Source organism: Mauremys mutica, chromosome 1, assembly GCF_020497125.1.
Source record: "Mauremys mutica isolate MM-2020 ecotype Southern chromosome 1, ASM2049712v1, whole genome shotgun sequence".
In the NCBI taxonomy this organism is placed as follows: Eukaryota; Metazoa; Chordata; order Testudines; family Geoemydidae; genus Mauremys; species Mauremys mutica.
Window position 1 is genome coordinate 47,465,330 of NC_059072.1, and position 26,059 is coordinate 47,491,388.

The 26,059-nt window shown below is 42.7% G+C and overlaps 1 protein-coding gene across 1 annotated transcript in view; it reads left to right on the forward strand.

Annotated features, from left to right (window-relative positions):
* Positions 1–26,059, forward strand: part of WNT2 (Wnt family member 2) — a 40,938-nt gene that overhangs the window by 6,438 nt on the left and 8,441 nt on the right. The window contains exons 3-4 of the mRNA XM_045032569.1: positions 2,159–2,436; positions 5,873–6,137. Coding sequence (XP_044888504.1) covers positions 2,159–2,436; positions 5,873–6,137 — 543 coding nt within the window. The remainder of the gene's footprint in view (positions 1–2,158; positions 2,437–5,872; positions 6,138–26,059) is intronic.

Here is a 26,059-nt window from a genome sequence, read left to right on the forward strand (position 1 = left end):
TCTGCCCAGCAAGGGAGAATGGGGTATCAGGCTCCTAAACACCAACAACTCCCAGGAAGCAATCAATAGGAAAATGCAATTTAGTGTTGAAATAACTCAAAATCAAGTAGTTTTGGTCAGTTCAACAAACGCAAATGAAACATTTCAATAGTTGTGAATCAAAATTTGTCAGAAATGCTATTGTGTTAGTACATGAGTGTGAGGAGCCAGGTTAGTTAACATTATCTTTATCATTACTTTGTGGTCACAGCAGACAAGACCAAGTCCTTTTCAGCACCGTGGCACAATGCAGGCCCAATTTTGGTTGAGGCTTCTAGATGCTATTGGAATATAAATGTTAAATACTAATGTGTCAGGTCAGTGAATCATGATTGAACCTTGTTCCCCTCGGGTTTATTCATGAGGGGATGACACAATTCAGAATTTTTCCAGTCTACACCTATTACAAAGTCATGGTCAGCATAGTGATAGCTAATTTGACTCTTTGAAGTCAAATTAACATACTTTAACATAATAAAAGTTTGTAGTGAAGACAAGCCCTGAAAGGATAGATTCCTCTTTATTCCTAGGGGTTTAGCCAGTGCATGAAGGTGCACTTCTCACCTTTCTGTGTAGTTTTAACATAGTCTTAAAGACTGCACTTTTCAGCACAAACTTACTTTTCTAAATGTCTCTTTTGGAAATAGTCTCATTTGTACAACTCATAATCCTTTGCTATCCATTGGTTGTTTGAGTTGCTTTTCAAAAAAGTCATTTGGTAATTGTGTTTTTCTCTGGAGAACACAGATTACTACTTAATACAAATATTCCTATAATTAATTTCAAGTAGATTGCATGGTAGTTTTTTAAACAGCTGAGGTAAGTGTAATTTAATACGATGTAGATATGGTTTCCTGGTTTTTAATAAGAAGACTGGCAGAAGTCATTTTCAGCCCACTGTTATAAAATTGTAACTGAAATGAGCAAACTTTAAATCTGAAATGAGCAAGAGCTTCAATGCTATACAATATTTTGCTCTTCCAGTTGACATACAGTGTGCTTTAAAACGTCTCCGGCCTCTTGATATCACAAGCTGTTTTGTGTTTTCCGATTGGAAAACTCAGTTTTTCTTCAAGTTGTTAATATACCTGTTATGGCAACCATTAATAAGTACACCTACTAATAATGAAATACAGCACTGTTTGAAAGCAAAAGTGTATTAAGACCCTAAAGAGTTTTATATCTTATCAATATAGCACAGCTGTGTATTATGAGTTATTATTAAAATAATTTTTTGTAGCTATTGCACTGAAATATGTATCTTTTCCCTTATGAGAGGGCATAGTCTGTAGAGTAATAAAGTATCAGAAAACAGAACTGTATGAGTACTTGGCATGTGGAAGTGCAATTATAGGGCTAAATCCTACTCAATCACACAAATAGTCCTATTGACTTCTTCAGTGGTTCTTATTTGCATGAATAAGGTGAACAGGTTTGGCGTCTAGGAAGGAAGCTTGTTTTCTTGCATTACAACCAAAGATCTTCTAAATTCACTAAAACAGCAATCCTAGAAGTGTATGTATACAATACAACTCATCTATGAAAGTGTATTAATAAATACTAGAAACAAACTTGTAGTTTTCAGAGTAGCAGCCGTGTTAGTCTGTATCCGCAAAAAAACCAGGAGTACTTGTGGCACCTTAAAGACTAACAAATTTATTTAAGCATGAGCTTTCGTGAGCTACAGCTCACTTCTTCGGATTCATAGAATGGAACACACAGACAGGGGATATTTATACATACAGAGAACATGAAAAGGTGGAAGTATGCATACCAACAGGCAGAGTCTAATCAATTGAGATGAGCTATCGTTAGCAGGAGGAAAAAAACTTTTTGAAGTGATAATTAAGATGGCCCATAGAAGGTATGAGGAGAACTTAACATAGGGAAATAGATTCAATTGGTGTAATCCCAATCCAAGGTTTCTGTTAATGAGCTTTTACTAGAGAGGGGCACAAATTCAAGCCATATGTAATTCTCTAGTGAAATTACACCAGGCGTGAATTCAACCCCATTTCTCTTTTGTACACTGTGAAGTCCAGCATAAATGGATCTTAACCATTAAAATTATCTGGAACTGAATATCTCAACCATCTTAAGGCCAGCCTTCTTGTTTCAGGTAGCCGGGAGTCTGCCTTTGTGTATGCCATCTCCTCTGCCGGAGTTGTATTTGCTATCACAAGGGCATGTAGTCAAGGAGAATTAAAATCCTGCTCCTGTGATCCAAAGAAGAAAGGGTCTGCCAAAGACAACAAGGGCCACTTTGATTGGGGTGGTTGCAGCGATAACGTTGACTATGGTGTCAAATTTGCCAGAGCATTTGTGGATGCCAAAGAAAGGAAGGGAAAAGATGCCAGAGCCCTAATGAACCTTCACAACAACAGAGCTGGAAGAAAGGTGGGTGTGACACTTCTTACTTACTAAAACTTATCTTCTCTAAATGACCTAAAATTCCTTGACCTAATTACAAAAAATGGAAACATATCATTCTGGGGGCATTACCCTTTGAGCCTCATTAACATATCTCTACAATGCATTTGGGATGAAATTCACTCTGTGGAGAGGGCCAGTGTAAGATCTACTGCACCACTTACATGCCCACTTCAGGCCTCAATCCTGAGAAGGTTTACACACATACACTTAATTTTATGTACAGTGAGTAGTTGTCCTACTGAAATCAATGAAATTATTCATGTCAAGAGATCAGATGGTCTGGTGTTCCCTACAGGCCTTAGATTCTATGACAGGGGTTCCCACCCAAGCATGAAGACAACAGTGTGCCAATCTGCTAAGCACTTGCATAAGTCTTTGCAAGATCAGAGTGTGAGAGTTTAATTGGTGTCTGGGTGAATAAAGAAGGGAAACCTTTAAATACACTCAAAGACCACAGCAAAGGATTGGTTTAGCTGCCAAAGAGCAAATCCTTCTACCCCAACAATGAAATAAAACAGCATAATCTACATTCATATGGGGACAATAAACATGCAAATAGAAATTATCAGAGGGGGTGAAATATACCTACTTCACTAATCTAAAAAATAAAATAAATAGAAACAAATTGCACTTGTTTAGCCCAAAGGCTCTGACCCAACCTTTATCCAAACACTGTATTAAAATAAGATCCTTGGAACTTCCAAAATAGTCTTTACTTTTGTTAGTAAAATGGCAATAAACTAATAGGCATGTTGCCTACTGCTTGTGCAGTGAGTTGGAAAATACACACACTCACCTTTTTGCCTTGGCATTTATAGAATATATATAAATTAATATGGTCCATGTGACTGGAGTGTATTGATTAATTATTCAAGGACATAGGAAAATCATCATATGCACAGCATCTGAAAAATTGTCATATAGCCCCACCAGAATCTGTACTTTCACTGAAGAGAAGATTTACTTGTTAAAAATGAAGTATTTTGATGACTTTGTTCAAGAATCTCTATTCTTTTTGCATCCACATTAAATAGGAAGTATATTTTTCATATTTTGTGTGATTGTTTTAAAAAAAATTCTCTAAAATGGATATGAAGTCCTCTTATATTAGCCATTCTCTATAAGAAAAATTTGTCCCCTTTTAACCCCTGATTTGGTTAATTCTGATGAATGTAGATGGTCATCCATGTTAGTTAGTTTTGTTTTTTTCCTGACAGTGCCTCTCCCCTAGTTTCAAATGGTTGTAGACAACACATTGTTTAGCCAGATGAGATTATCCAATCCAATGAAGAGTCAGAATGGTCAGTCAAAGAGGGCTATCTCAATGCTTTATAGTGTAAGGGATTGACTGTAAGGGATTGTTGTATATGAGACAGCTCATGATTTTATACAGTGAAAGCTCCTTGGCTGGGAGTATCCGCTGTCCATGCAATGTTTCAGGATCTCTAACTGCTAAAAAAAGTAAACAAACATTAACATTGATCTGGAAAGGTACTGCCACATCTAGTAAGTGAATAGGTTGGGGACATAAGATCAATGAAGAGACTTCAGGAAATGTTTTAAGTTTAAACTAGCCAAGAAACAAAAGAGTTATAAAGCAAATCCTTTATTGCTTTAGAACCTGGTTTTTAGAAGGAGGTTCCCATTTTGTACCGACAGTTTAGTGGTTTAAATTTAGTTAGAAACTGGTGCCTCATTACCTGAGTGTATCAACAAATCTGGCAGTTACAGGCCTAGATGGAGTAAATTGTATCCACAGTTATTTTTCCTCTGCAAAATGAGAGGCCAGATTGTGATGAGAGGCCCTTTCAAAAGTAGGCCCTTACATTTTAGTAAATCAAAACATCCCATATGCACCAAATGAATGGCTATATTGTATATCATTATCTGAGCATCACTGAAGAAAAAAACCTCCCATATCTTAATGGGCAGCTTCTGATGTCTGAGGCCTCAGTTCAGCAAGGTACTTAAACATGGGCCTGACTTTAAATACTGAGTAGTCTCATTAATTTCTACTCACATGCTTAAAGTTAGACATGTGCTTAAATTATTTGCTGAACTGGGGCCTTGTTTTAATACTAAGTTCATCAGTCCAGATAGGACTGTGAGAATGTCAATGACTGATTTGAACCATAGTAATCTAATACATTGTTTACCAGTCACAGAAGAAAACCAAAGATGCTGGTCTATTACTCTGGGTATGTAATATATTGTAGCTTCTTTAGAAAGCTCTTGGTTGGAAAAGGCCATTCCAGTCTACTCCAGCTCCATTAATATGGCTTTTTTTCCTGCAACCCAAACTCTAAAGTGCATGCATTTTATGAATCCTGAGAATAGACTTCCAGAGATGTGATTGTCATAGATCAAAGTCTATGTGGTATGACTTATCACATAATTAATAAATTAACCCATTGTTTGTTCAGTAACAAATATGTTAAAAGCCTGACCTGAAGCTGAGACTGCTTTAATGCTATCCAATCATTGTATGAATGATGAAGATGAAGGCCTCAAGTGCAAAGCAATAAAATTCTTATAAACCTTTCTAAAAAAACTTGTAAAAATAGGAGTTATACATATATTTTACTTTCAAGTGCCACGTAGATAAAAATGACTCGCTCACATCGGATGCCCTAGTCTGATGACATAACACACTTTATACTGTCTGTGTAAAATAAAATTACTAGGAAACAAGGTTAATTTCTAAGCCACATTTAAGAAACTCTTTGTAGATCTGGATAGGCACTCAGATACCATGGTTAGATCTGGATGAGAAATGGAAAAATTACTGTAAACATGTTTATATTGGATTTTGACCTGCTTTCCACTGAAATTTTGATGAAAAGGTTAGTTGAAATTGTGAATTTCACATTATTTTGATCAATTTTAATTCCAGTGAAGGAGCTCTTGGAAATGGGCAACCTCATAAAAAGTGAGATTGGCAGGTCTGGTATGATGTTACCTCAAGCTGAATGACAACACAGTAAACCCAACAGTATTTCCAAGGGGATAGATTCTGCCTTGTTATGCATGTGCATTCCCATTGACTTAAAGACGTTTGTGTTCTGTCACTAGAGATGAATTTCTGTCCCAGATATCAGTGGATCTGGTAAGGAGGGAAATGATTTCTCAGTAGTGTTGCCTGGATCTTCAGGGAGACTGAAAGTAGCAGGAGAGGAGAAAACACCAATCTTGAAGGTTGTTGGTATAATTGAGTAAACTAAGCAGACTGGCTTAACCTTGTGAGGATGACTCACTGCTGCCAGTGGGTGTCACTACAGACCATGATTACAGGAGCCATTACAAAGCGGAGACTGCAGGATCAATGGGAGGGGAGTGAAAAAACATAAATTAAAATGTAGCCTGTTTTACTTGTTTATGTTTCACTGGCTTTTTTTGGCAGGCTGTGAAGCGGTTTTTGAAACAGGAATGCAAATGTCATGGTGTGAGTGGATCATGTGCTCTGAGAACCTGCTGGCTGGCCATGGCAGACTTTAGGAAAACAGGAGATTATCTATGGAGAAAATACAATGGAGCGATTCAGGTGGTCATGAATCAAGATGGCACTGGTTTCACTGTGGCTAACAAGAAATTTAAGAAGCCCACCAAGAATGACCTGGTATACTTTGAGAGCTCGCCGGACTACTGTATCAGAGACAGGGATGTAGGTAAGCTTGAGTTACCACACATACATGGTTTGATTTCAGACTTTTATTCCTTGAAGGTTAAAAAATGATCATCAGTATTGGATTTACATATTTCCCTCACTCTTTATTACCTAAAGTCAGAAGGACAACTCAGTACACGAGTGAGAGATAATACAGCTTCTCTGCTAGCAAAATCCTGGCCTTCTCTAAACTTAAGAGAACCAATTGTACCAATATTGTACATACTTTGTAGGGTTTGTGGCAATGAGAACAGCAGTTTCTAATTAGCTTTTCAATGAGACAGTCATATAGTTCTCCAAATTGGACTTAAACTAGGGTTCAATCAATAAGATGACACTACATGATTCACTAATGCTGTTATAGTCCCAAGAATGGAGCAGGGTCTACAGTTGCATGTATTCCCTTTTCCCTCCTAAACACACTCTATATCAGTGATTCTTAAGCATTTGGGTGCTGTCTCCATGTACTACACACCTTCTCATATTCAACTTCATTCTAATCTGCAGGAGGGTTGAGCTCCAAAACCCACGGTGACAATTACCAGGCAGAAGGGCTTGGAGTAGTCCCAGTTTCATTGTGGGTTAGAGATTGCACAACTGGACCAGAGACAGGCATTGGTTGTGAGCCAGGGCGCAACATGGCAGCTCCTCACTGAGGCAGGGAGGAGAAGTGTGTAGCATATACCAGTGCAAATCTGAATGCCGGTGCATTCTACACTTCCTCTCCCGGCCTCAGTGAGTAAAAACTATTGTTTCTATATTTCTTTTTAAATGGTTTGGCCCACTGTCAGGGTTCCTTCATCACTCTGAACTCTGGGGTACAGATGTGGGGACCCATGTGAAAGACCCCCTAAGCTTATTTTTACCAGCTTAGGTTAAAAACTTCCCCAAGGCACAAATTCCTTTCTAGCCATAGTATTGCTGCCACCACCAAGTGAGTTAAACAAACATTTAGGGAGGGCCACTTGGAGCCCTACCGCCTCCAAAATATCCTCCCAAGCCCCTACACCCCGTTTCCTGGGAAGGCTTGAGAATAATATCCTCACCAATTGGTACAGGTGAACACAGACCCAAACTCTTGGATCTTAAGAACAATGAAAAATCAATCAGGTTCTTAAAAGAATAATTTTAATTAAAGAAAAGGTAAAAGAATCACCTCTGTAAAATCAGGATGGTAAGTACTTTACAGAATAACAAAAGACTCAAAAACACAGAGGATTTCCCCTCTAGGCAAAACTTAAAGTTACAAAACCAGGGATAAACCTCCCTCTTAGCACAGGGAAAATTCACAAGCTAAAACAAAAGGTAATGTAACGCATTTCTTTTCTGCTATTTCTTACTATTTCTGCAAGACTAGATGCTTAGTTCAGGTATACTTAAGAAGATGTAATTTCCCTGTCCTGTTTCCTGGCTGGCTCAGGGAGACAGACCAAAACCTTCCCCCACAGATTTGAAAGTATCTTCTCCCCTTATTGGTCCTTTTCATCAGGTGCCCCCCAGGTTATCTGACCTTCTTAACCCTTTACAGGTAAAAGAGGACTTAACCCTTTACAGGGTAAAGAGGGATTTTATGCTACCCTTAGCTGTATGTTTATGACTGTCATGGTCTTACCCTCACTTGAAACTGGGGGGGTTTCAAGTTGAGGACCAGCATGTACCTCCCCACCCTAAAATCCTAGGGTAGGTCTCCTTTTTGCTGCCACCACTCGGTCGATTTATGTGGGCCGAGACACCCCTGTTTTCCCCCTCCTCTTTCCCAAGACGTTCCCTGGGGAAACACAGATCAACTCACAGAGGGAGAACCCTCCCTCCCCTCTCTGCCCGGAGATAAGCTTGTCTCACCACCGAGAGAGAGTTTCTTAGCCCCCTCCCCCTGTATCCACAGTAGAAGGGATTTAACCAAATCTTTATAGAAAGAATTTATTAAAAGAAAAACAAGAAAATACACAATCTCTATGAGTCCAAGCTGGACACTCATAGGGTATAACCTTGCTAAGTTCTGGAGAGAATCTTCTCTCCTTCTCAGTACAAACAATACAGGCAGAATTAAGAATAATCAATAACAAACACACAGAATTGCAAACATAGGATTACTAGATGAGGACACAAAGTACCTTTCTAATACTCACTATCTTGACTAGAAGAAATTAGTTCAGAAAGATGGAAACTTGTAGAAGACTTGATTAAACATCTGGACCCTTGTAACTCCAAACGGCTAAGAACAACACACACACGAACAGAGAGAAAAAGTTCCCTCCTAGGAATTTTAAATTCTCTTCCCTGATTGGTCCTCAGGTCAGGTGTTCACCAGGTACTATGTGTTAACCCTTTACAGGTGGAAACTTAACCCTTAACTAACTATTTATGACAATGACACCCACTCTGGCCCATACTAGGAAATAGGACTCTAAAGCAGTACAAAGACCAAACTAGAAGAAAAGACCTAGAGAAAAATGAACTCGAAACAGTTTATATTACAGCCATGCCTGCGGATGTTAAAAATCGGAGAGCTCCAGACCTAATAGACATAGCTGTTTCTTCAGGGCAAAATTAGTATTTTCCCAGCAAAAATATCTGCTGCATCTTTAACTCTTCATTTGCTCATTTATTTGCTGAGTGCCAGTAGCATGCATGTTGCTGTATTGAAAACAGAGGAAGACATGGCCCCTGCCTCATGTGATACACACGTCAAGCAGTGCCAGAATCATAGTGTGTTTTCCTCTGTTACTTGTGCATGTACTTAGGCAAATGTCACTGTGAGCTCATTGACTTCTGAGGGTGTTTTGCTGAGAGTAACAGGCAGCAGAATCAGAGTCATAATGAATGATTAACTTCTTGACCCATTATAACCAGCTTTTGAGTATGTTGGGTATTGTGTGTGGTGGGGAGGGGTAGCACTGCCATAGTTAATGTTAAACAGCTTACTGTTTTACAGCCAGTTTTTCTAAGTGCTCTAAAATCCACAGGCTTACTTGGGTTTTCTCAAAATTGCTAGGCATCATGGGGAGCAGGGGTAGTACTCCATATCTGAGACCACCTGAGCAAGGCGTTCTTGAGATACAACCTCCCTGACCAAAAAAATTCAAGTGACATCAACATTTTACAATTATTGCAGAGTTTGGGCAGCTCAGGGGCTCAAATGGGAGCTCAAATCCTCCCAAAACAGATATCACTCACACAGGATTGAGCTCAACTAATGTCTGGCACCCACTGCCCCTTTGGGGAAGCAACATTTTAAAAGTCATGCAGGGTAAAAGTTGGGTCTGAAACATGCTCAAGCCAAACTTATGAGCCAGAGAAAGCCAGTTACGAATATGCAGAAGGAATGTGGCTCTGTTGCAAGCCAAAGTATTTACAGCCTGATGTCAGCCTATGTGGATTTTTCAAGGTGGCATGCAATGGCCAATGAACCTTGGCAGCCCCAAGTGCTGTGAGTTTTGAGTCCAGCTCTTGGCAGCTTTCTGAGTATTGTAATGATTAGTATAGACAGCACCTCCACCGCTATGTGGTGTAATGTCTTTATTGTAGTGTTGTCATTGTCTTATATGTTATTGTGTTTGTTGACTTGACTTCAGGGGGATTAGCAGTAAACTTGATGTTACCTGTGTGTGCTAGAGTTGGTACTTGCAGTGGCCCAGTGAATCTCTGTGATGCTATAAGCAAGTACTTCTGTATGTGTCTTGTGTTCATTAGCTGTTCTCTGCCTGCATTCTTCAGGGGCTACTTCTGGAAGTTTTTCCATAAGAGCAAAGTTTCTGGTTTAAGAGACAATATTTCAAAGTGCTCTAAAATCCAAATTTCAGACTCAGATTTTACTTGCAATATTGTCAAAGAAATAGCATTAATGTAATAGAGGGAAGGTGAAAGACTCTAGTAAGTAGCAGCATTAGGGTGATGTAATCACTTGTGCTTCAAGCTCCACATCAATTCCCTGAATAGTGGGACCAAGTGTGATCAAACAAAAACAAGTAGCTGTGATTCTCATCAGTGTCAGCATGTTTAAAGAAGTTGCTGAGCATCAGGAAATGCATTCTCAACAGACAGCCTTATTCTAGGGACCAGATTAAGATTATCATTGACTAACGCGACACCAGAATACTGTCATCAGTCAAAACAGTCACTTACATTTATCCTGGAAAATAAACACAGGAAATAATTTTCAACTTCCTATGACAATTTATCCAGCCTATACCAACCAAGAGTTCACACCTATCTATTTCAACTCTCCAAGTGCAGTAGTTCTTGGGAAAAGAGGTCCAAAGGAAATGGACACTAAGTATTTTAGTCTCCTGACCCCTTTTAAAAACAGTCATAGCAACCTTCATATGATAGTTTCCCCCACAAACTTCTGTAGAAAAATCAAGCAGTGCACAAACTGAAGGTAAGAGTTTAGAATGATACTCTTGCCCCAAAGAAAATGTTTTGTAGACCCTTTTCACCCCTGTTAAAATGGAAATCCTGCTGTAACCTTAACTGTGGTGGGGATATCTGAGGGCCAGGAATAGAGACTGTGCTGCAAGCTGGGGTGGTTCAGTCAAGGGGTTCTTTACAGCTGCCCTCCCCCAGTAGGGTGACCAGATGTCCTGATTTTATAGGTATGATCCCAATATTCGTGGCTTTGTCCCCACCGCCTGTCCTGATTTATCACACTTGCTATCTGGTCACCCTATCTCCCAATAAGGAGCAGATTTTAATAATCAAAGTGCTCTAATATCCACATGCATAAGGAGATTGCCTTGAAAACCAGGGCCGCCCAGAGGATTCCGGGGGTCTGGGGTCTTCGGCAGCGGGGGGCCCTTCTGTTCCGGGACCCGCCGCCGAAGTGCCCCGAAGACCCGTGGTGGGGACCCGCCGCCGCCGAATTACCGCCGCGGGTCTTCGGAATTACCGCCAAAGACCGAGCTGAACTTCTGCGGCGGGTCCCGCTTCGGCGGTAATTCGCCAGTGGGGGGGTCCTTCCGCTCCGGGGCAGAAGGACCTCCCGCCGGCGAAGAACGGGAGCGAAAGAAGCTCCTGGGCCCGGCCCCGCAAGAGTTTTCCGGGCCCCCCGGAGCGAGGGAAGGACCCCGCTCCAGGGCCCCCGAAAAACTCTCGTGGGGGCCCCTGTGGGGCCCGGGGCAAATTGCCCCTCTTGCCCCCCCCCTCTGGGTGGCCCTGTTGAAAACTGGTATGTCACAACAGGGGTTTGGGGCATGGAGGGGCCAAGAGGTGAGCACAGCTGGTAGTTGAGTGGCAGTGAGTTTTCCCTGGAAGCCTCTTGTGGCCCCCAGTCATGACCTTCTCACTTCCACCACTTCTTAAGCCCCCCCACCCCACCCCACCCCAAATCAAACAAACTACCACCAAGGGAATTTCACTGTCCAAAAACTTCACTGGCACAGTTAAGTTTGACTGGCAGTGCCTTGTACCTTTTCAGAATATCGACTGCACGTATACTGAAACTTCTTAAAACCAGGGAATAAAGGGTTAATGTACACCCTAGCACCACCCTGCAACCTTAATTCTCCCAGTTCCCTTTGAGGGGTGCCCAACCCTCCCTTACAGACATTGTAGCACTCTGTCTTCCAGATGATATGGAGCACTGTGGGAAGGAGACACAGCACACGAATACCCTAGAAGAAGCTGTCAGACCACATTCTCACTAAGGCAAAAGTTGAATTTGGGGCAGTGTTTGTGAACATCAGTTGGCTACACCTGGCCTGTACTCAGCCATGTCACGTCTTCTGCACATAACACTCCAGAGTTGCCACATGTTACAACCCTTGAACCTCCATCCTAAGGACTATCTCTAGAGCATCACCCGCCCTTACTTCTGCCCTGTAGTGCACTGTCATGCAGGGTACCAGACTGCTACAAATCCCTGCGGCAAGAATAGACTATTGTGCACCTCTGCTTGCACAACCCACATTAGGGGTTTAGAGAGGGTCCCATATGAGGAAAGATTAAAGAGGCTAGGACTCTTCAGTTTGGAAAAGAGAAGACTAAGGGGGGACATGATAGAGGTATATAAAATCATGAGTGATGTTGAGAAAGTGAATAAGGAAAAGTTATTTACTTATTCCCATAATACAAGAACTAGGGGTCACCAAATGAAATTAATAGGCAGCAGGTTTAAAACAAATAAAAGGAAGTTCTTCTTCACGCAGCGCACAGTCAACTTGTGGAACTCCTTACCTGAGGAGGTTGTGAAGGCTAGGACTATAACAATGTTTAAAAGGGGACTGGATAAATTCATGGTGGCTAAGTCCATAAATGGCTATTAGCCAGGATGGGTAAGAATGGTGTCCCTAGCCTCTGTTCGTCAGAGGATGGAGATGGATGGCAGGAGAGAGATCACTTGATCATTGCCTGTTAGGTTCACTCCCTCAGGGGCACCTGGCATTGGCCACTGTCGGTAGACAGATACTGGGCTAGATGGACCTTTGGTCTGACCCGGTACGGCCTTTCTTATGTTCTTACTCAGCTCAGAAACAAGGGATACCTGATCCCTTTGGGTGCAGATGTACCTCTTCCTGTGTCACTGGGTGAGCCATGGCAACCTACCATGACAACTCTCTGTCAATTAATATAGCTGTCCTTGATGCAGATCTGTGGGGCACAATACAGCACATAAAATGATAGTTACTTGGTCATTCCTCATGTCTGCTTCTAACACGACACCTCTGGGTGAAACATACTTAAAGTATCAGAGGGGTAACCGTGTTAGTCTGGATCTGTAAAAGCAGGAAAGAGTCCTGTGGCACCTTATAGACTAACAGATGTATTGGAGCATGAGCTTTCATGAGTGAATACCCACTTTGTCAGATGCATGTAGTGGAAATTTCCAGGGGGAGGTATATATAAGCAAGCAAGAAGCAGGCTAGAGATAACGAGGTCAGTTCAATCAGGGAGGATGAGGCCCTCTTCTAGCAGTTGAGGTGTGAAAACCAAGGGAGGAGAAAATGTTTTTGTAGTTGGTTAGCCATTCACAGTCTTTGTTTAATCCTGAGCTGATGGTGTCAAATTTGCAGATGAACTGAAGCTCAGCAGTTTCTCTTTGAAGTCTGGTCCTGAATTTTTTTTCTGCAGAATGGCTACCTTTAAATCTGCTATTGTTTGTCCAGGGAGGTTGAAGTGTTCTCCTACAGGTTTTTGTATATTGCCATTCCTAATATCTGATTTGTGTCCATTTATCCTTTTCCGTAAGGACTGTCCAGGTTGGCCAATGTACATAGCAGAGGGGCATTGCTGGCATATGATGGCGTATATTACATTGGTGGACGTGCAGGTGAATGAACTGGTGATGGTGTGGCTGATCTGGTTAGGTCCTGTGATGGTGTCGCTGGTGTAGATATGTGGGCAGAGTTGGCATCGAGGTTTGTTGCATGGATTGGTTCCTGAGTTAGAGTTACTATGGTGCAGTGTGCAGTTACTGGTGAGAATGTGCTTCAGGTTGACAGGTTGTCTGTGGGGGAGGACTGGTCTACCTCCCAAGGCCTGTGAAAGTGAGGGATCATTGTCCAGGATGGGTTGTAGATCCCTGATGATGTGTTGGAGGGGTTTTAGCTGGGGACTGTATGTGATGGCCAGTGGAGTTCTGCTGGTGCTTAAATTCTAGTCACAGGGCTCTTGCCAGCTGCAGGGGGCAGAGTTAAGGTTGCAGAATGGAGCTGCTGTGTATTTGAACTCTGTATTTCCTGGTTTTCTGAGGCTTCAGTATAGGCGCACACACTGTTCTGGAAGGGTGTAAGGCACTTTAACCATGTTAATATGTTACTAATGTGGTAATAAAAAGAAGAGAAGTCTGTAAAAGGGAGGCAAGTTAAGTAATGCACAAAAGATTTGCCATACCATGACATCCGTTCAGTGGAGGTAATTAACAGGTTGTGAGAATCAGATTGCTGTGACGTATCCATAGGTAGCAGTGACAAGCACAGGGAAGTGCAGGTCACCTCTTCTGGATACCTCTGCTTGTTTATGATCCAAGATTTACTCTGAATACACATGCTGGAGAACAGCTGCACATCGCACATCAAGTCAGTGGAAGTTTTGCTATTAACGGGGCTAAGATTTCACCGAATATGTGTAAATTAAGTAGCCTTTCTGATCAGAGGATTGGGTCTGGGCCTTTCTGATACTACTTAGTGGTCTTGGCAGGTGCTCTAAATGCCCATCATGCTCCCTGATAGTGAGTAATGGCATCAAGTCTAATATCTTTATCTGGATGCATATTACAGGCATGTTGTAGCACTGTACACAGGGCTGTCCTTAGGATTGAGGGAGCCCTACGCAGTATTATTAAACTGGTGCCCCTTTGCCTGCACAACTGGTGCCCCTACGCCGGCGCATTTGGCTCTGTAAATACTGGTGCCCCTATAGTGCCCCTATACTGGTGCCCCAATGCCGGGCCAACTGGTGCCCTTACGCCAGCTCATTCGTCTCTGTGAATACAACCCCTGCCTTCTGCCTAGTAAGGAGACTGCAGCATGCGCTGGGTGTGCGGGAGCCGACCCACTCTGACCTGCTGTCCCAGTCATAGGTGTGGCTCCGTGGGTGGGTGCTCCGGGGCTGCAGCACTCACGGGGAAAATGTAGTGGGTGCGGAGCACCCACCAGCACCAAGCTCCCCCCTCTGCTCCCTCCCTCATGCACCGATGGCCCCGTGCTTACCAACTCCTCCCTGTCCCTCCCAGCATTTCTGGAGCACTGCAAACAGCTGATTTGCGGCATTCAAGCTCTGGGAGGGAGGGAGAGCAGGTGGGGAAGAGGCAGGATGGGAGTGGAGCAGGGGCAGGAAGAGGTGGGGCTGGGGCTTGGAGGAAGGGTTGGAGTGGGGGCAGGGCTGGAGTGGAGGGGGGTTGTCGAGCACCCTCCTCTCCCCCCCCCCGGCAAGATGAGAAGTCAGTGCCTATGGTCCTAGTGGTGCCCCAAATTTTCAGGTGTCCTACCAGCCGCGAATGCTGCATATGCCTAAGGATGGCCCTGACTGTACAGAGACTGACTTCATAGCCTAGAGTTACAGATACAACTTTCTCTTTGGAGGCTGCTTCTTTCATTGTAAATTCTGTGACACATTTTTCCCTAAGAGAAGAGGCCTTTACCCAAACATTTGTAAGTGAAATGCTGTTTTACAGTCTCTTTGTAGGAAGTGCAATGCATTCTGCCAGGCTTGTTATCTCAGAGGTGATCGGGCATTTTTCTTTGCAGAGTATAATCTTTACTTGTCTGCTGACTCTGTCAGATCTGCTCAGCGGCTGTAGAGTCTGACAAGTGCTTTTATTCATCTCAAGATAACACTTTAAATCAATAATTTCTTGCTGTTCTATGAGTCTGAGAAATTACTTGTCACAAAGGGTAATTTTGGGGGGAAATGGTAGTAAATCTTTAATGTAATAAGGGAATATGTAGTTCAGCTCTATGAGATTCTGTTTGCTTATTCTGATAATACAAAAAAAGTCTGATAAACTAAACAAACATGGATCAGACATTGACAAAGATGATAGAAGCAGTTGAGCTGATTTTTTTTCTTGCTTAATTTTACTTCGCCAAGTTGCAGCCTCCACAGGAGCAACCCCATGAAATTTTGTATTGGGGAGAATTATAGAAGTTGAGTTGGGAAACATTTGTTATCTAGCATGTCAGTCCAAACTAAATATACTGTAATAAAGCTTCATTATGTCTCTTAACAGAGCTTGTCTGTCATCCCCCAGGGAATTCAGACATTTTTATGCTTGGAAGAATACCCTAAGAATTCTATCATTTCTCTGTTATCCTTCCTAAACATGGTACATGTATAAATTGTAATTGTGATCATGTGTGATGACCACCGTCTTGACTGATACCGGGGATTGAACTAGAGACTTCCAGGGCGAAAAGCGTGAGTTTCTCTACTTTGAGCTAAAGAGCCATGCTTACCAGTTATGGTCTGTACCGCTCACATCTTCTGTGATTGGGCACACTGGGGAACATGTAATGCACAATGACCTGTGAGTTACAGATGGTCAATTGTTGTATTAACTTTTGGTTAAAGGACAGAACCTAAGGACCTTCTGCATAAATATACTGGCCTATCCATGTGTCACTGTTGTGAAGGCTTTTACTCTCTGTGCTGGCTTTTATCCTAAGTAAACAGTCAGTCATTAGAGGGTGCTATAGTGGGTGTTATGGTTAAGCTCATGTGTACAGAACTCCCAGTCCACCTAGTGGAAGGCACTAATGCATGTGTACGCTATTCAGTACATGATAAAACACAACTCACTGGTACTGTACCAGCCTTCGTAGATGTAGTAGAGGCAGAATTTTATGAGGTAGTATCACATGTGCCAAGCACTAACAGCCAAGTGGTTGGTAACTGGGGTATGCAATGGCCTAACAGTTCAGCTAATGTTAATGCTTCATGCTACAACTGAGGACTTTTTACAAAGGATGTAGGGTGCGATTTTCAAAAACCCTTGGCATTTGTTTATCTCTGCTCCTATTGAAACCAGAAAAACTTTTTACCATTGACTTCAATGGCAGCAGAGATAGGCCAACACTGAGTGCTTTTTGAAAATCCCACTCCTTAACCTCTTAGAAATCCTGACATATTTCACATACTCTTTCTTCACCTTCTTATAAATTGCCAGCTGCCAGAATGAGTAAAGACTCAGCAAGAACAGCCTGGACAATATGAGACCTCAGGAGCCATTTCAGTAAACCTCTGTAGCTGAGTAAATCAACTGACAGGAGAAAGGCATTACTTAGCATGATGTGCTGATCCGTGGGGTGATAAAGACGACAAAAGGCATTGGTTGTTTTGCTCGCCCCATGAAGATAAGTCATGCAAGTGGATTCCTCCCATCAGCTGAGTTTGCAGCTCAGAGCGCAAGGGAGGAGGGGGATAAAGACATCGTAACAAGAAGAAACTGTATCTCCATGCTGCTAGGATCCGGGGCAGAGGGATTACTAGGCATAAGCAAGAGGTCCCCAGTGCTTAGCCTGGCTTAGCCTTATAGGTCATGTAGAGCTTGCCTATTATAGAAGCTTCTGTTACCTTTTGATACTTAAGATTGTAACTCATTTGGGCATATATGTGTATCTGCTTTAACCTTGTAAATAACTCTTGTTTACTTTCCCTATTAATAAATCTGTGTATAGTTTATTATAGGATTGGCTACAAGCATGGTCTTTGGTATGAAATTTAAGGTGCAATTGACCTGGGGTAAGTGACTGGTCCTTTGGGACTGTGAGTAAGCTGAATATTGCTGTGATTCTTGATGTAAGGGACACATCTATCACAATGGTACACTCACTTGGGGTGGTGAGATAGATCAGCCTACCCCAGGGGACCGTCTGTGACTCCATGGTTAGGCTGTTATAGTGCCTGAGGACTTGTGCTTGATAACTGGTTGGTAAAAGCTAAGTACAGAACTCACAACCAATTTGGGGTTTGTGCTCTAGTGATTTACATAGTCACAAAGGCTCACAATACAAATGCTCAAATATTACCTTACAATATGGACTACAGAGGTTATAAGTGAGATTAATGCATGAAGCAACTGACAGGCATTCAATAAAATCTAAACACATTCCTTTAGTTCTCATACCCATTTTAACACACTACACACAGGGGAGCCAGACTGATTCCAGATATGTATTTGCCAGCATTCCACTGAGGTATTGGGGACCTTGGTATGAGCTAGCACCTGGTCTGCCTGTCACAGCATGGGCACGTTGTTCCTAGGCCTGGAGGATCTCGGGCTGCCATATCTGTCCCTGGGCTCCTTTGAAGGTCATTTTACATTAAAACAGTGGTCAGCCTGTTCATGTTTATGGGGAAAGTGGCCCAGCACCCAAATAGTTCTAGGACTGGGTGGTTCAGTGGTGCTAAATCCACCTTTACTCCCTACCTAACCATTTTTGAATGTGTGGGGAGCACTCCACACTTGGATCAGAAAACTGCACAGTATACGTTTTGTGACCAGACTGACAAATTGATCTTTACACCAGCTGGAAGAGCTTCACAGCCAGTTGATGGCATTGCAGAGATAGTTAATCTTCTGGACTAACAGTGGTAGATGCTGTTGCTTCTGTGTTTATCGACCCATATCTGATTGCTTTGGATATGTCACAGAATTATTGTGCCAAGCCAAATTAGCAATTTACCACATTTCAAAGACTTCTATGACCAAGATTGGACTGAAAGCAGAATGAGATATTACAGCTGCAAGGTGTAAATTATTGGTGTTGGGCTTGATATACTGTATTATTACTTTAAGTATGTAACCCGTGGTGGGTAACCAATTCTGGCGTGTGTCCAAAGCAGGTAACCCTGGTTGCCAGCATACTGTCAGTCACTGAGTGACTATTTGACATAGATCTCCCAATCCAAGCATTTAAAATCCCTACAGTTAAATCCTGGGCTCACTGAGTTCCACTGACTTCAATAGGGGCAGAAGTTCACTTGCAGTGGCACATATAGTACAGAAACTGCATGCCCAGCTAGCACGGCTATAATAGCAATGCAGATAGTGAGGCATTGCTTAGGCGAGTAGATAGGGCAGGGTGCCCTGCACACCTGAATCTAGGCTATATACCCTACATGGCTCTTTACTCACCCAGACAGTGCCTCCCAGACCTACACGGCTATTCTTAGCAGTGCAGTGTCCCGCTGGCTCCCTGCTGCTGGAGCCTTTCCCTGCTGCGGTGAGAGACCTCGGCAGAGGGGAAAGGTTCTGGCAGTGGGGAGAAAGCAGGGGAAGCATAGATGGCGGGTACTATAGGCCAGGGGAGGCTGAGCCTCCCCAAACAGCCTGGCATGGCCCCACCCACGCTCCACCCCCAGGCTTCCTACTGCACTTCCTGCTCTTCTGAGGCCCAGGCTGGCTAGGGCTGGAGCAGCTGGGGCTGGGGCTGCACCAGGCTGCTTCCCCGGCACTCGGGGGGCTGTGACCGCAATGCCCACCTGGCGCTCCAGGGCTTGGGCTGGGAGCACTGGGACTCTGCTGCCTGCCCTCCCAGTGCTCTGGGGCGGGGGGCACGTCCTGGCTGCCTGGTGCTCCAGGGCTTGGGGTGCTCGAGCAGCCCAGATCAGGGATGGGGGGGGTGTGGCAGCTGCGGTGGGGGTGCTCAGGGCTCCTGGGGGGGGGAGTAAGAGAGGGGGAGGAGCTGGGCCTCAGGTAGGAGGGGAGAGGCTGGGGGCTAGCCTCCCCCAACAGCCGGTTCCCCTGTTGCCCATGAGAGAAAGGCTTCGGCTTTCCGCTGGTTCCCTTTCTGCCGGGGCCTTTCATTGCAGTGTGTAGCTATGCATACCCTACATGCTGCTGCAGGCATAGACTAGATCAGTGTTCTCAACCTAGTTATCATTGTGGGCCGCATACCTGTGCCACAGGTTGCAAACCACAGTGCTCCCCCCAACCCCCACCACAGACCCCTATGCCCAGTGCCCCCACCCAGAGACCCCTCCACAGAGTGGGGCCAGGAGCGATACCCCAGGTGTGGGATGGACAGCAGCCCCAGACCTGGCCACATGGATCTGGGTGCGGCCAGGTTGCGTCCTTTAGCACACAGCTGGGCTGCAGCTGTGTGTTAATTGGGCCGCAGGTTGAGAACCACTGGACTAGGTCATAGAGAGCTAATAAAATGGTAGCTACCCTTCCAGTTTTCTCTCTGGTAATGCTGCACCAGTGTGCCAGCACATGTTCACCTGCCTAGGCTTGGAAGAATGAGATTTAAAAAAAAAATGTTGATGAATAATATTGATTATTTTTATGCATTTTTTTTTCAATTTTTATTGATTAACATTTTCACAGTTGCAGTCTATTGGAGGGTCAGAGAATAGGGGGGTTGGACAATAATTATTTAATGACAATATAAGTTGCTTTTCAAAAACTGAAAGTTTCATAGCTGTTAATACACAATTTGTCAACATCACATGCAGGACCAAGTACTAATTTTGCCCCAGGTCTCTAAGTGGCTCCCTCAAGGATTGAGCTTGTAACTCTGGGTTTAAGAGGCCAATGCTCAAACCACTGAGCTATCCCTCCCCTCTCCTTACAGCAAATGTTGTTCAGTTCTCAAGCAGCACTTTTCTTACTTTGCCTAGCTGTATGTTTCAATAATTATCAGTGGAAATGTTTTTCTTGTTTTTTTGTGTATGGTAAAATTGACATTTACTGATTAAAAACCTAATCCTTCCAAGCCTACCTGTTGTATACTGTTAAAAAGAGATTTCCTCACTCACTTCTGAAAATATGTGACAGATTTTAGTGACCATTAGAGTAAGGGATAGACATGCTGTGTACAGATATATGTTTATTGCAAACTAGATCTGTGTACGTTTTTTTCATCCTCACCTCTCTCTCTTAACTCTCCTCATTCCTGGCCTGAAAAATCCTTGTTGTTGCAGTCCTGGGTTTCTCCTGAGCACAGACTATATTTTGTGCCAAATTTTGTAACACTTATGAGTTATAAATAAACATCTACCAGGAACTCCTGATCTACAAGATGAATGTCTAGATAGTAAGATGACGGGAACATAAGAAGTATGAATATGTTAGAATTGAACACCGACTCAGAGGCGCCTTTCAATGGTGTTGTTAAATTCTTTTACAATAAACTCTTGTCATATGCCACACTGCATACATGGAAATTGGTATTTAAAAAATCAGTTCAAACTAACAAGTCACATCACTACGGGCAAGTTTTCTAATTAAGAGAAGTTTAAAAAATCTCATACTATAAATTAGTGTTTAAATTTAGTTGCTTACCCCAAGGTTTTGGGAACAGGAGAATAATTGTCTTCAGCAACAGAATTCTCCCTACATTAGTCCCCACAAATAAACTGGGCAGAGAAAGAGGTAGATGTATATGCATCATAAAGGTAGCAGTATTAAAAGCTGTGGATATTTTGAAGATGTAGTTGCATGTTATGCCTAGGTGTGACAGTTGCAACATTTGAACAGCAAACCAGGCAGCTCTGGGGAATCTTTTGACAACTTACCATATATTCCTGTTTTATTGGAGCTCAGTCATATTCCATGTGTATAGCATTTTGTGGTATACATTTAACATGAAATGAGAAGTAGAAAATACTCATTCTAGTGCAGCCTAGTCTATGTAGTTCTTATACTGCCCACATCACTGTAGTATTTGTGCACTTGTCAGTAGTGCACTAAATGACATAACTAACATCTGTCATGTCTGGTTCATTCTCTTTCTGATCCCCTCCTGAGGAGGAGAACAGTGTATGCATTGTAGTGTTTTCTTTTGATGGGGTTTAGTTTTTGTGTTTTTTAAAATGTGCAAAGTGTTTTGTGTTTATATTAGAGAAGGCAGGTCAAAAAGTGCACCTGGCACTTGGAGTGGAAGTTGGTGACGTTTGTGATGGTGCTTAGTTCATGGAGGAGTTTGTTGCACACACTCGGAAAGGACTGTGTATTTGTAATGTAGCCCAGTTAACATTGCCATACAGTAAGAACTAGTGTTGTCCGAAAAATGCAAATCCCTTCCTGTGACAAATGTCATGTTTTTGAAAAAATTTCATCCTGAATCAGGACTTTATTTTTTTCAGAAACAGATTCCAGAAAAATTCCTTTACACTTCTCTGAAAATGGAATTTTGGCAAAATTTGGGAAAATTCTATTTTTTGCCAGAACTGTAAAGGAATTTATTGGCTCCGTGCTGCCCTCTTGGAAGCCTTTTATCTATTTATCTTTCTGCTGGCAAGTAGCAAGTGAAATTGCCAAGAGCCTTCCAGATGGGCTGCTGCAAGCTGAGCACCTTTGATGTCTGTATACAAATGCAGGAGCATGAGAAACAAGCAGGATGAACTGGAAGTCACGGTATATGAAGAAAATCATGACCTAATTGGCATTACAGAGACTTGGTGGGACAACTCCCATGAGTGAAGTACCAGCATTGAGGGATATAGCTTGTTCCAAAAAGATAAGTAGGGGGAAAAGGGGGAGGTGTTGCAGCATACATCAAGAATGTATACACTTGCTTCGAGGTCTGAGAGGAAGTGAGTGACAGACCTATTGAAAGTCTCTGGGTGAGGATAGAAAGGGAAAAGAACAGTAGTGATGTTATGATGGGGATCTAGTAAAGACCACCAAATCAGGAAGAGGAAGTGTATGAGTCATTCTACGAGCAGGTAACAAGATTAGCTAACACACATGAGCTAGGATTAATGGGGAATTTTAACTTCCCTGATGTGGTATCTTTTGGAAGACTTATTATAGCAAAACTTAATATGTCTTGAAAATTCTTAGCATGTGTAGGGGACAACTTTCTGATTCAGAAAGTTGAGGAAACAATTAGGGGGTCATCCATTTTGGATCTGGTTTTGACCAGTGGGGATGAATTAGTTGCAAATGCGAAGGTGGTTGGGAACTTGGGAGGAAGTGATCGTGATCTGATAGAATTCAAGATTCTGTAGAAAGGAGGACATGAGAACAGTAAAACAAGGACACTGGCCTTCAGAGAGACTGATTTCAACCAACTCAGAGAAATAGTAGGCAAGGTCCCATGGAAAGACCAAATAAGAAGAAAAGGAGTGAAAGAGGGTCTGGCAGTTCCTAAAAGAGGCAATACCAGAGGCTCAACAACAAGCTATTCTGACACAGAGGAAAGGTAAGAAGAGTCACAGGAGGCCGAGGAACTTTTTAGCTATCTAAAACCCAAAAGGGATACAGACAGGAAATGGAAGGAGGGGCACATCACCAAGGAAGTATACATGGGAATAGCGCAAGCATGTAGGGACAAAATCAGAAAAGCCAAGGCAAAGAGTGAGTTACAGCTGGCAAGGAATGTTAGAGACAACAAGAAAGGGCTCTTCAAACATGTCAGACAAGAAAGAAAGATCAAGGATAGTGTGGGTCTGCTGCTCAATGGAGAAGGTGAGCTGGTAATGGAAAATGATAGAAAGGCAGAGCTGCTCAGTGCCTACTTTGCTTTAGTCTTTTATTTATTTTTTAAATAATGGAGATATCCTATCTCCTAGAACTGGAATGGACCTTGAAAGGTCATCGAGTCCAGCCCCTTGCCTTCACTAGCAGGACCAAGTACTGATTTTTGCCCCAGATGGCCCCCTCAAGGATTGAACTCACAACCTTGGGTTTAGCAGGCCCATGCTCAAACCACTGAGCTATCCCTTCCTTGTCTTCTTGTAAAAAATAATGTGACTGGATGACTAGTGAAATTACCATAGCTAATAAAGGGGAATGGATGCACCTTGGGATAAGTAAAGAACACATCAGGGATCTTCTGACCAATCTGAATGAATTCAAATTATCAGGGCCTGATGCTATTCCCCTGAGGAATTAGCTGAAGAAATCTCAGAGCCACTGGCAATAATATTTGCAAACTCATGGATGACCGTTTTACCCCAAAATTTAGGCTTTGGGGTGCCCTTATAATAACCCACCTTAATAAAGAATAACCTCCCTAATCTGCTTTTTCTGGGGTATGGGTCTCCAGGGTAGTTAAGGAAACACTTGATGGACATGAATATAACCTTCCGATAAAGTGATTGACACAAGCAGTGTATTTTCCAAAACAAAATATATTTTAATTAATGTACCGGTAACTAATAATCCCTACTACAATATGATCTAAAACCCTAAATAAGAATCAAATCCCTTATTGCAAGTTAAAGAGCATTTACGTTACAATTGCATACAGTTTAAATTTTTCTAAGTGAGACGCTTTGCTACAAATGGCCAGTTTACAACAAAGTGCTGATAGCTATTCTTAACTTATACTTTAAATTGTACATAGGTAATATACAAATCACACACACGCACACACATTTCAAGCATACATATCTATTCTATACTATATGGTAAATTTATAGTTGGAAAAAAAAAATCCTGACAAGCTCACCATATCCTTTGATTTTGAGGTGTTGTTGCAAATGTTGCTACTACTGTAGTTTCTTAATCAACTTATTCCAGTCATCTCCATTTCTCCCTTTGCAGAGGCAGCTCACTTCCTGCTGCCTCTAGCCTATCAGCCCTTAGTTATTTTGTTTCAGTGTTGCTGATGTTGTGGCTGCTGCTTTAGGTGCTTTCTTCAGAAGTGCTCTCTTCAAAATTCTATCTAAACTGTCTTTTCAGCTGCTCTTCTGTTGTCTTGGTCACGCCCTGATCTCCTTCTCCAGCAGTTCTTCCAGTATCTCTGCTTGTTGGCTCCTGACTCACTTCTGCCTGCTGGCAGCTGACCTTTTATACTGTCCAACTGAGGCTTCCTTCTATATCCTTAAGCAAGTACCCCATTCACACATGCTCAGTGCGAACCATTACCTCAGAATTATGGTTGATAGCTCTGACCTGTCTCTCACCCTCTACTGCACATGCTCAGTAGCTACTTCAATTTTCACCACTGGGCATGCTCAGCCTAGAGAGCTCTCAGCTCTAGTCATGTGTCCTACATCGTCCAGTGGTAAGTGACGTGCAGCTTTCAGTTGGTGAAATGATTTCTGCTTCTTCAAGAGAGAAGCCAAAGACACAAAATGGAGCTTAAGAATACAAAAATACAAAATTGAGTCGGGAGTTTTTCCCGTACCAACAGGAGAGGTCCCAGGAGACTGGAGAAGGGCTAACATAGAGCCCATCTTTAAAAAGTGGAAAAAGGAGGAGCTGGGGAACTATAGACCTGTCAGCCTGACTTCGATACCTGGTATGCTAGGAGAGCAATGTATAAAACATTTGAGTTGTGAATAACTGGAGGATGAAGGAGTAATCACTAGCAGCTAGTATGGATTTATGAAGAACAAATCATGCCAAACCAGCTTGCTTTTCTTCTTTGACAGGGGACTAGTTTGGTAGATAGGAGAATGCAGTGGACATAATATACCTGGACTTCAGCAAGGCTTTCACATGACATTCTGATAAGTAAGCTGGAGAAATACGGGCTTGATGGAACTTCAGCGGCAGCTCAAAGTGGAAGAGAGGGACTGAGGGACCCGCTGGCGAATTCCCGCTGAAGACTCGGATGGGCCGCCCCAATAGCGGACGGAGTGCCGCCCCTTTGTATTGGCTGCCCCAAGCACCTGCTTCCTTAGCTGGTGCCTGGAGCCAGCCCTGGATGTAGGAATAGAGAGCATATTGATCAAATTTGCAGAAAACACAAAGTGGGGGGAGAGAGGGAGGTGAGGGTTGTCAACACTTTGGATGATAGAGCTAAGATTCAGAGGTTTCTTGATAAATTGGAGAACTGAGCCACAGACAATCAAACTGAAATTCAGCAAAAACAAATGTAAGGTGCTACAGTTAGGGAAGAAAAACCAACACTGTGGCATTTAATTTCAAAAGGGGGAACTATACAAAAATGAGGGGGTTAGTTAAACAGAAGTTAAAAAGTACAGTGACTAAAGTGAAATCCCTGCAAGCTGCCTGGGCACTTTTTAAAGACACCATAATAGAGGCCCAACTTCAATGTATACCCCAATTTAAGAAACACAGTAAAAGAACTAAAAAAGAGCCACCGTGGCTTAACAGCCATGTAAAAGAAGCAGTGAGAGATAAAAAAGACTTCCTTTAAAAAGTGGAAATCAAATCCTAGTGAGGCAAATAGAAAGGAGCATAAACACTGCCAAATTAAGTGCAAGAATGTAATAAGAAAAGCCAAAGAGGAGTTTGAAGAATGGCTAGCCAAAAACTCCAAAGGTAATAACAAAATGTTTTTTAAGTACATCAGAAGCAGGAAGCCTGCTAAACAACCAGTGGGGCCCCTTGATGATCGAGATACAAAAGGAGCGCTTAAAGACGATAAAGTCATTGCGGAGAAACTAAATGGATTCTTTGCTTCAGTCTTCACGGCTGAGGATGTTAGGGAGATTCCCAAACCTGAGCCGGCTTTTGTAGGTGACAAATCTGAGGAACTGTCACTAGAGGAGGTTTTGGAATTAATTGATAAACTTAACATTAACAAGTCACCAGGACCAGATGGCATTCACCCAAGAGTT